General features: G+C 44.8%; 1 protein-coding gene across 1 annotated transcript in view; it reads left to right on the top strand.

Annotated features, from left to right (window-relative positions):
• MYO5A (myosin VA) overlaps positions 1-11,875 on the top strand; it is a 175,390-nt gene that overhangs the window by 47,703 nt on the left and 115,812 nt on the right. Inside the window, exon 3 of the mRNA XM_014517056.2 lies at positions 6,524-6,695. Coding sequence (XP_014372542.1) covers positions 6,524-6,695 — 172 coding nt within the window. The remainder of the gene's footprint in view (positions 1-6,523; positions 6,696-11,875) is intronic.

Below are 11,875 nucleotides of genomic sequence, written 5' to 3'. Positions count from 1 at the left end.
CAGCAGGAACTGTTGGCACAGCTTCAGCTCAGTGGGGAAGCTGCTCACCTAGCAGGCAGTCAGGACTCCCAGACAGTGACCAGAAGGGACAGACGTTCAAAAAACCTGGGCCTGAATTGATTCAACCTTTGCAGGTTAGTCTAACCTGCCTAGATTGGATCAGTTTGCAACTGTACAGACATTCCCTCTGGACTAAGGAAATGCAGGTACATGCCTGCAGTGGCTCAGGCTAAAAGCCAGGGGGCTGGAGCAGCCCTTTCCTTCTGTAGTGCTGAGCTGAGTGGGTGTGTGGCCAGGCCCCTGAAGGACCTCTGATTAGCAAGGGTTTTAAACCCCCACTCTGCATGTAGCATCCCAGGTTTTTCCCTGCTCACTGCTAAAGGGGTGGGAGTATTGCCAGCCCCAAGGTAGTACTGTGAGGCAAAACAAGGGTGCGCAGTGCATGTATCTGTTGATGATACTGAGCTTTTCAGTCTCCCTCTCCCTGCTTCTTCATACTGTCTGCAAACCTGGCAGGCAAGGGAGCTAGCAGGTGGCTGATAACATGGAGTTTATCAGCCCATCAGCAAAACAAAAGCACCTCTCATTAGTTCAAGTTCTTCTTAAACAGCTTTTTCCAAGGAAAGGACAGAGGGACATTACCATCTGACCTGTTGATTAGCTCCAAAAAGCCCTAAGCAGACACTGTTCTGTCTGCCTGTCCCAGTGAAATTAGAGACACACACAGGCACATCTCACCATTAGCTAGCATACTACATGCCTAAGGTCTGTGGGCCTGAGGTCATGCTGTGGAAGATGAGCAGGAGGGAGGTGGGGATCCTTGCTTGAGCAGTGAGGGGGTGGGGGGCAGGGGGAAGCAAGGCAGACTCTGTCAGAGCCCTGGCTAGGGACCACAGGGGCGGAGCCAATCCTGTTCTCTGGAGCAGAGAGCCCTGCCCAGGGCTGCAAAGCATCTGGGATGCTGAGGGACTCTGGTTTAATTTAAGTCAGCAAGGGGTCTGGGACAGACATTGCATAAACTGGTTTGACCCAAACCAGTTAAGTCAGATACTACATTCAACCAGGTTTAGCTTAAACCAGTTTCAGCCATTTTGAAACTGGTTTATGTGCACTGAAGTTGTGTTCTGTTGCAGGTTTAAACCAGTTGCTGATCACTTAAACTGGATTATGTGTAACGTGTATCCCTAGCCCTGAAGTCATTAGCTGGGTTACAGCTACAAAACCCCACGTGGGTGTGGCCCATTAGACAGTTAGCCTAGGCTGGGTGGCCTGTTGGAGTCTCTGACCATTGCATTGTTGCCTTATGTTTATTCCCCAAATAGGGGAGTGTCAAAGATAGTAAAGCGCTGGAACAGGTTACCCAGAGAGGTTGTGAAATCTCCGTCGTTGGAGGTTTTTAAGACCTGGCTAGATAAAGCCTTGGCTGGGATGATCTAGTTGAGTATATAGTTTGAGCAGTGAGTTTAAGTAGATGATCTCCTGAGGTCCCTTCCAACCCTAATTTTCTATGATTCTGTATAGCCCCTGGCTGGGTCCTGCCACATGCGGCATACACTGGCCCTAGCCCTATGCGCTGTATTTAGTGCACAGAGCCTACCTGTCTGGGGTTTGACACCCCTGCCCTAAGTGAAATCCTAACCCGGGTTTGACATTTAGTTGCTGTGTAGACGATGCTACAAGAATTATAGCTGCAAGTCAGGAATAAATAGCAGAAGCAGTTTAATTAAAAAAATTAAAATAGATGTTAGGAGGTGAGAGTAAAATGAAGAGACCATATACTATATATAGAAATGGTAATTGCTAAATAGAAAGTTAATATATTTATTTTAATCATCCATTAATTTCATTCAATCAATTTAAATGTATTTAAGAGGATTACTTCACTAGATGAGACAGTAGTGACAATGTTAATCATAAGATCAGCTTTTTGAAGCTAAATGTCTAGTGAAGTTAGTTGAGAGGGGTTTTTTGTTTGTTTTTCATTTCTCTTCCATTCTTTCCTTCACTTAGTAGCTTAGATCCTACTTCTATAACTTTAGAAAGGAAAATTGCACAAAAATGAGGAAGTTGGAAAGAACTTAAAAGGAACTTTGAAAAACTTAAAAGGCTTGCAGAGAACATGGAAGCTGTTTTAAAATACCATTTTAGAGGCTCGGCAAAGTGTATGCGAGTGTATGCAAATCAAAAGAAGTATTGAATGGGTCCAATAAAACCCCTACATCAGGGGTGGGCAATTCTTTCGGGTGGAGGGCCACTTAATAAGTTTTTACGAGCTGTTGGGGGCCGCATAGGTAGCCCTTCCCCTTGACACTTGCCCCGCCCCCTGGTCGCCACATTGGGACCAGAAACCATGCTCCCTAACCCCTGACTTTTGCCACTGGAAGTCCCTCTCCTTGCCTTCCCCCCCTGCCCCAAATACTCCTTTTGGGAGGGGGGATTGCCATCTTAGAACCAGAGAAAAACCAAATTGTACACTAGAAGTCAAACACCTACTATAATATTCTAATTTTATTACAAAAAATGTTTGTCATGACTTGTGATTGTGTATTGTATATAGAAGGGATTGCATAATTAAAAAATAAAGTGTCACTCTTTTATATTCACAGATTCACAGCAGTGTGTGTGTATGATGGGGTGTGGGAGTATTTGGGGGGTTGTAACAGTGTGTGGCTGTGTAGGGGGCATAGGGAATGTTGGGGTGTATGTATATGTTGATAGGGGCTGTGAGGGTAGGCTGTGGGTATGTGGGGTGTTAGGGAGGGTGGGGGGTGTAGGGATCCCCTGCACACTTCCCCCAAATGGCATGCAGCCACTGCTGCCTGGCAGCAGCAGCAGACAGGAAGGTCAGGGTGTGGCTCCGGCCAGTACTGCGCATCAGAGGGAGTGGAGCCTGTCCTTTCGCTGGGGCTGCACACCACACTCCAGCACTTGCAGTAGAGGAAGCCCCACTCTGGAGCCTGCTGCTTCCCCCATTCCCTGTTGCACAGGTCCCTGCACTCTGCTGGGAGTGGAAGGAGCCCTGCCCCCTGCTTCCCAATGGAGCCCAGTACAGGGCTTCCCAGCTGCAAGTGTGGAGCTGCAGGCGTGTGATGCAGAGCCCCTGCAATAGAAACAGCCAGCACTGCACTAGGGGTAAGGAGTGCCCCCAATGCAGCCTGACTGGCTGCTTCTGTCGCAGGGGCTTTGCACTTGCAGTGGGGAAGCCCCATGCTGGGCTCCATGAGGAAGCAGGGTTGGGGCTCCCTCCACTCCCAGCAGAGTGCAAGGACCCGTGCAGCAGGGAGCAGGAGAAGCAGCAGGCTCCAGGATGGGGCTTCCCCTGCTACGAGTGCTGGAACTTCAGGTGCACAGCGCGAAGCCCTGGCAATAGGGCAGGCTCTGCTTCCTCCCCCTCCAGTGCAGCGCTGGCCAGAGCTGCACCCCTCCGAGTGCCTGTGCCAGGCACAAGCAGCCTGACCTCCCTGCCTGCTGGTGCTGCCAGGCAGTGGGGGCTGCATGCCATGGCGGGAGTGTGTGGGGGCGTTCCTATACCCACACCCTGCCCAGATGAGCTCCCCTCTGGGCGCAGGCTCTGCATTGTGGTTCCACTTCCACCCAGCTGCAACTTCACACCCCCCCCCACACCCCCAGCCCTGCCATTTCCCTACCTGCTGCCCTGAGTGAGCAGTTCCTGGCTGCAGCATGAGCCCTGCCCAGAAGCTGCTAGCTGGGCAGAGCCCTTTCACTCATGAGGGTGGGAGTGAGGCCCAATAGGATATGTTGGGGGGTTGTGCACATGAGCACCTTGCTCCCATCCTCATGGGTGGAAAGGCTGGGCAGGCTGCAGTTCACTGGGGGACACTACAAGCTGGATGAAAGTGCCTGCTTGGCTCGATTATAGCCCGCAGGCTGGATTTTGCTCACCCTTGCCCTACATTGTTTAATAGTAGAGTTAAGGAGACTGTGCAAGGCAAAAAAGATATCCTTCAAAAAAATGAAAGGGGTGCCCAAATGAGGAAAACTGGAAAAGCTTATAAATTCTGGCAGGTCAAATGTAAAAGTGAAATAAGACAGGCCAAAAAAGAGTTTGAGGAGCATCTAGCAAAAGATGCTGGAGTTGATTGTAGACTTTTTTTAAAATACAGCAGAAGCAGGAAGCTAGCAAGAAAATCAGTGAAGCTACTAGATGACCAAATTGTTAAAGGTGCATTCAGGGGTGACAAGACTAGCAGAGAAGCTAAATGGATGCAAAAAAAATCATTTTTAATGCACAAGGTTCTGCGAAAATTCCCACACCAAATCAGTCTTTCCTAGTGGTAAGTCTGAAGAGTTGGATCATGTTGAAATGACAACAGAAGAGGTTATAGAACAGATGGATAAACTGAATATTAACAAGTCACCAGAATCAGATGGCATTCACCCAGCAGTTCTGAAAGAACTCATAGGTGAAATTACAGAGCTATTGGCAATAGTATGTAACATCATTACAAACAATCTCTGTATCAGAGGCCTGGCAGGTTGCCAATATAACCCCCATCTTTAAAAAGGGTCCAGATGTGATCCTGGGAACTATATACCAGTGAGTCTGATTTCCATCCCTGGCAAGTTGGTAGAATCTATAATAAAAAATAAAATTGCAGTCATGTGGGAAAACTGGGGAAGAGTTACCATGGTTTCTGTAAAGGGAAATCCTGCCTCATCAATATCCTGAAGTTCTCTGAGGGTGTTAACAAGGATGTGTACAAAGGGACACCAATTGACATAAACTTTTTGAAAATCCAAATACGTTTTCAAGTTTTTTTTAAAAAGCTTTAAAATTGTGTTGCTATGAGATATAAGGTTTTTTCATGGACTGAAAGATAGGAAGCAAAAGGTAGGGCTAAATGGTCCCTTTTCAGGATGGAGAGAGGTCAAAAGTGGAGCCCCGCTGTGCTGGGCCTGGTTTTGTTCAGTATTTTCATTGCTGACTTGAAATGAGGATGCACAGTGAAATCTCCAAGTTTACAGATAATACTAAATTACTCCCGGTAATTAAATCCCAAGTCTTTGGAGAGGAGCTGTAGAAAGATCTCACTAAGCTCAGTGGCAGAAGCTTGGCAAATGAACTACATTGTCAACAAGAGAAAGATAACCTCAGTTACACATATACAGTGCTGGGTTCTGAAATAGGTGTTACAACTGAGGAAAGAGATCTTGGAGTCATAATAGCTAGTTCTCCAAAAACATCAGCTGTGTGTGCAGTGGACCCCAAAAAAGCCAGCAAAATGATGGGCATTATTAAGAAGGGCATTGAAAACAAACCATCATGACACTATATAAATCCTTTGCGCGTTTAAAACTAACATGGAAAAGTAGTGTTTTTTTTCAGCTTTTAATTAATTTGTGGAACCTATTACCTTTGGAAGTGGTAGAGGCAGATAGTCTAGCCAGGCTCAAAAAGGGACTAGAAAAATTCATGGGCTGGGCTGGCCTTTGGGTTAGCTCTGGGCTGTGGGTCTGGTCTGTGTATCTGATCCGGCCTGCAGACTGGCCCTGCAGCCCCATCCAGTTCATGAAGCTGGATGAGTTTGGCACCCCTCCTCCAAAGCATCCATTCCCACCACTGTCACAAACAAAATATTGAGCTAGATGGACTATTGATCTGACCTACTATGGCACTTATTATGCTCTTATATTTTGTGTCTATAGTAATGAAATAAAAAGAGTGGATTACATATGTAGAATATATAAAATGTTTAAATCTAAATACAATGTTTTCCTTGCATGTAATTTCATCCTTTGACACTTCCATAGAACAGTATTGATGGAAACTGAAAATAGCCTTCCCGTTCTAGAAAGATTCACAAATTTGCATGTGCTGTCTAGCTAGGTTTGGCCATCTTATCATCATACTTTAAACGGCGTAATTTACATTAATCAAATCAAATTATATTGCAAAAAGAAAGTGCCAGTTTCAGGTAGACTTACTGTTAAATTTACTTTTGTTTAGCTTTTCTGTGTATAGTGAGAACTCTTCATCTGTAAATTATTTTAAGGAACATTATTTCTGGATTATATATTCCTTATAGTATTTACTCTCTCAACATTCTCACACAGTACTAATATATAATAACAGGATAGTGAAATTGAGTAAAAACTCAAGCGAATTACTATATTTTTCTGTCTTTTAAAGGAAAAAGGTTAAAAACTAAATTAGATTTTTCAAATCATGTGTTATATTCCTATCTGAAGTGTTTTAGCAAGACATGTAAGAGAGGGTTTTTTTTTTCCTTTAAAAGATATTTTTTACATCTACTTGCATCTTTTTGTAAAGTCTAGCTCTGTACAAGTAATTTGTAGCAGGAAATTTTCAGTTAACTTTTTGGAGAAATTTTCTGCTAGTAATGCTAACAGAGAAGGATATGAAGTAAATAAAAAAATGTAACCGACTCAGAGATTGATTAGAGAAGAAAAGAGATTTGAGAGACCAACTAGAAGGATGAGACAATGGTGAGACACCTGGAAATACTTGTTTTCATGTGGTGTGTTTCTGTTTAATTTACAGGACCTAGAGTATTGTCTTGATCCTAAGACAAAGGAACTACCCCCCCTGCGAAACCCTGACATACTTGTTGGTGAAAATGATCTCACAGCTCTCAGTTATCTCCATGAACCTGCAGTTCTGCACAACCTCAAAGTTCGTTTTATTGACTCAAAACTTATTTATACGTATTGCGGTAAGTACATTCATTGCAAACAACGAAAATCTACTGAAAGGGCCATGGGTAAGGAAATGGAAGGTATTGATATGTCACCATGAGCATAAATCAAGTTAGATCTTTCCATTATTTCTAAGGCATTTGGGAATCTTATAATAAGAGGCCCTTCTTTGAGTATTAACAACACCAAAAAGTATTATTAAAAACATAAGGTTCAGAGTAAACCTATTTGACATTTCTGTCCCTTTGATTCCCAAAGAGCTCTGTTTAAGATGTACTAGCAAATTGCCCATCAAGAACGATTGATGGATGGGCCGGCATGGATGGAGCCCAGCCTTCGGCCCTGCGCCCCCGCTCCTTGGTGTCCTCATTTGGCCCCGTTCCTCCCCCCCTGGCTGGCACGGCGGGCCTAACCCCATTCCTCCACCCCCCTTCCAGCGTAGCAGGCCTGAGCCTGTTTCCCTCCCTGCACCAGCGCAGCGGGCCCAACCACGTTTCCGCCCCCACTACTGTGGGTGTCCTGACCCCGTTCCTCCCCCCTACAAGTGTGGCAGGCCTGATAGTGTTGACCTCTCCTCCGTCCCCTGTTTCCACCAGCATGGTGGCACTCCACCGCACTGCCACTGCCTCCTGTCTGGAACGCTCTTGGAGCACTCTGGCTGCCGAGACAACCAATCAGAGTACAAATAAAGCACTAAGGACAGACAGACAGACTAAGGCTTTTATGGTTAGCACTAGCCAATTGCCCGTCAACACTGACGGGCGGGAGGTGTGGGTGGAGACGGGGGGCCTGTATCTGGCTCTCCCCCTGCACCTTCAGTGCCAGGCCTGCTCCGTCTTTCCCCCACTCCGCCACAGGGCCAGGCCTGCCCCTCCTCCCACCTCCCCACCACCATTTTGAGGCTGAGCACACCACCTTCCCTGCTGCCATTTCAGGGCCAGGCTGCTCCCCTCCACCCTCTGTTTTGGGGCCAGGCCAGGCCCGAGGTGCCCCCCACCTCCTCCCAGCTACCGTTTCATGGCCAGGCCCACTGCTCCCATCCCTCCACCCTTCCCGCCCACATTGGCCTGCACCCACTGCTTCCCAAGCCCTACCACCATGGTGGCCTGGCTTCTCCTTCCCCTCAGGCCTGCTTCTCTCCTCCCCGCCACTGCTCTCCCCCCCCTCCCCCACCGCATAAGGAGAGAGAGGGGGCTGAGGTCAGCAGCTATGCCCTTGGCCTTCCCCCCCACTTCCGTATTCACCACCTGCAGGGGGGGGCGGGGGAGAGGGGTCATGGCCAATGCTGTATCTCGACCCCTCTCCCCTCCACATTGCCATTGCTGCCTCCACGGAGCAGGGCAGGGGGTTGAGTCCAGTTGTGCTGGCCTTGCCCCCCCATCCTCTGTGTCCTTATAGTCATGGCGGTGGTCCACCGTGCTGCCACCTCTTGTCCAAACGCTGTATTCGCACTCTGATTGGTTGTTTCCGTCAGCCAATCAGAGTGTGAATAAAGCATTATGGACAGACAGACCAAGGCTTTTATAATATTAGAATTCTGACCTGGCTGTCATTGGGATTTGTCATTGATCACTGGTTCCCTAGCCATTCTTAGCTAGAGAGAAGAATGTCGCCAAGTCTCTGGGAATGCAGAAACCTAATCTGATAAGGATAACACTTTTTGGTCTTCTAGACTAATTCTTTACAAGCTGTGTATTTGTGCTTGCATTGAAGCAATTTCCTTTCCATTTTCTTGTCTTTCTAGGGTTTCCATTCACTGGAATAGTAGGACTGAGGTTGTAATAGCATTTGTGCCAGGGTTTGTCTGTTCATAGTCTGTTAGTGGTAGAAAGATATTAACAGTGCAGTGCGGATCTGTGATCCTGCAACACCCAAAAGCAAAACTGGCCATAATTTTTCCAGTCAGTCAAAACTGGAAGAATTTGCTATAGCAGTGATGACTTCATTGTAACTGCAAAATTTAGCTGAGTAATAAACTTTAAGAAAACATTGGATTCTAAATTTGTGTGTCATGCAGGAAGGCTTGTTTATTTGCCTGCTTGTTTTTTTAAATCTTGTTAATTATTAGAAACATGCTGCTAACTTTTAGCATAACATTTCAGTGCAAACAATTCTATATTCCTTTTAAATGCTTTCCTGGATTGTGGTATTTCACATCTCATGCTAGTGCAGGGGTGGCCAACCTGAGGCATGTGTGCCATTAGCAGCACAGGAAGCTTCCATGCATGGCATGCAGCAGATATTGGGAGGGGCATACAGTGGCAGATAGAGCAGCAGATTGGGTAGGGACACCAGGCAGAAGCAAGAAGCAGAAAGCAGAGCAGCTGATCAGGCAGGGGAGGAGGATCAGTGACACCCAGTGAATGTATGGAGTTAATTTGTAGTGTGACTGCCAAAAAGGTTGGCCCCTACTGTGCCAGTGCATGAGAAACAGTTTAACTGACCTGTGTGTTTCGTTTACTGACCAGGCTGAGCTGACTATAAAATGTAAGGCTGTGGACAGATACTTCTTTATACAAAATAAAAATATCTTTTAATTTAAAATTTAAAAAAAGCCTGATAAGTCAATAGCAAACTGAGAGAAGAGGTAATTTGCAGTTCTGCTTTGTTCTTTGTTATTTCTTTAAATCTTTATTTCTGCACACACAAATTATGAAGATTTGAAGGGAAAAGTGGATTGCTTACACTAACAACTTTCTGGTAGTTGTGTCAAAGTATAGTGAAAGCTTTTGCTTTTCTATCTGATAAAAAAAAAAAATGGTGACTGATGTTTCTTTTACAACAAGTCTAAAGTTAGATGAATATTTCGCTGTCCATAAATTGTTGATCCTTCCCCCCCTTTCTAAAATTAAATCATAGGGGCCTTTTTTTTTTTTTTTTTAGTATGTATAGGAAGGATCATAATAATAGCAAATAAGGAGCTTAATTCAGTATAATAAAAAGAGAGAGCAAGACAGAAATACATAAATTTTGGAATGGTACTGATATTTATTAAGGAAAAAAATCTAATGTAGTTTAAGAAATTAAACCAAAAATGTTCAACAGAAATTATTTTTAAACTGGCAACATATAATATTAAATTATATTCCTGCTATGGTATTTTATAAATGAGTTTAAGCACTGTACAGAAATGGTATAATTCTTTTGTAACTTCTGAGATGTATCCTTGATGAATATTATTTGTTTTAAAAACCTGTATTGAAGTAAACTAATGTAGTGTACCAGGTTCTTGTCATGTGAATGTTTGCTTTCACTTCCTGAGATCATTTTTGTCAGCAGAGCCTAAAAGGGAAGGACATGCCTTGAAGTTTGTACAAATATTTGGATAGTGCGTGTGTGGCTGGATCTGCCAGTCTAGGTGGCTTAATGAAATTAGGCACCAACATCACATTGATCAGTGCCAAATGCTTTCTTTACTCTTAGGGCTTCTTTACACAAGGAAATTAAGCATTTCTTAGGGTGATATCTTTTATTAGACCAACTGTATAGTTGGGACAGAGTTAGACAAACTTTCAAACACAAGACATTTTTCATCAGGTCTCAGAGCTACAACATCGCTCTTATGCTTTCAGAGAAATTAAAGCAGAACAAGATAGTGTCTGAGCTTTACAACCTAGCTATCTGCTTTAACTTCCACAGACTCTACATTAAGAGCACCTTTATGTGTTTGCCTTGGTAGTAAGCTCCACTACAGAGAGGCACTCTCATTACAAATCAGGAGTATATTACAATCCCAGGCGGTGCTATACTCACTCCCACTCTAACTTGTGGAAGCAGTGTAGCAACCTTAGTGCAGTGCTGCATGTATGCCAGTAAATTCTGTGGCTACGCTACTTCACAGTCTGGAAGTCATGCATGTGGTGCATCTCAGGGCGTTGTCTGGCACTGTAATTGATCCACAGAAATATGCCCCTAAGAATGTCCACAGGGAGAGTTTAGAGCAGAGTAGCTTTGTACTGTACATGTACATCCTGCTTTATTCTGAAATACTACCCTGTAGCAAGCCCTGAGTTATCTAAGTGAAGTCTGAAACTAAGGAGAAAAGGCATCTAGTATACTCCAGGTCGCAAAGAATTATTCTTGTTTGTTCCTGAACTTTAATCACATTTCTTACAATGAAAACTCTAAATGCATGGCTTGAAAGGACTTTAATTTGGGCAACTTAAATGAAATCCAGTATGGTGTTACAGATTTCTTGATTGTAGTATACATCAATAATCAATTAAATGTTTAAGATGTATGCCAGATCTGTGCCATTGCAACACCATGTAGAGAGAAATGGGGGATTATTGGCTTTTCTTGTATCATAAAATCATAGAAGTAGGGTCGGAAGGGACCTTGTAGATCTTCAAGTCCGACCCCCTGCCTGGGCAGGAGGAAAACTGGGCTCAAATGACCGCTACATTGACTGCTTCAGGGAAAGAACGAACAATGAAATAATCAGCAACACACACCACCACAGCAACCTCTCTCTACCAGAGTAAAAGGTGATAGAATCTCTAAGATCCAACCACCAAATAGTAATAAAACCAGCAGATAAAAGAGGAGCCATAGTCATCCTAAACCGTGAGGATTACATAAAGGAAGCCAAGAGACAGCTCTCTGACACCACCTACTACAAAGAACTACAAGAAGATCCTACTCCCCTTTTCACCAAAAAACTCAACAATACCATCAAATCATTTCCATCAAGACTACAAGAAAAACTACAGACCTTGATCCCCCCGCTACCTAACCCAGGGACTTTTTACATGCTCCCTAAAATCCACAAACAAGGGAACCCTGGCAGACCTATCATATCCAACCATGGGACCCTAACTGAGGAAATATCAGGTTTTGTTGAATCCATCCTAAAACCGCTTGTCACCCACAGAGCAAGTTTTGTCCAAGACACCACAGACTTGCTACGGAAACTTAAAAACATAGACCCCCTCCCCAGCAACACACTCCTAGCCACCATGGACTAGTGGACTCCAAGATGAACGTGAGTCGGCAGCGTGACGAAGCCATCAAAAAAGCCAATGGCACTTTATCGTGCATCAGCAGATGCATGACGAACAGGTCCAAGGAGGTGATACTTCCCCTCTATCGGGCGCTGGACAGACCGCAGTTGGAGTACTGCATGCAATTCTGGGCGCCGCACTTCAAGAGGGATGCGGATAACCTGGAGAGGGTCCAGAGAAGGGCCACTCGTATG

Source organism: Alligator sinensis, unplaced genomic scaffold (assembly GCF_000455745.1).
Source record: "Alligator sinensis unplaced genomic scaffold, ASM45574v1 scaffold250_1, whole genome shotgun sequence".
NCBI classification, from domain to species: Eukaryota; Metazoa; Chordata; order Crocodylia; family Alligatoridae; genus Alligator; species Alligator sinensis.
This window is presented reverse-complemented; position numbering and strand designations above follow the sequence as displayed.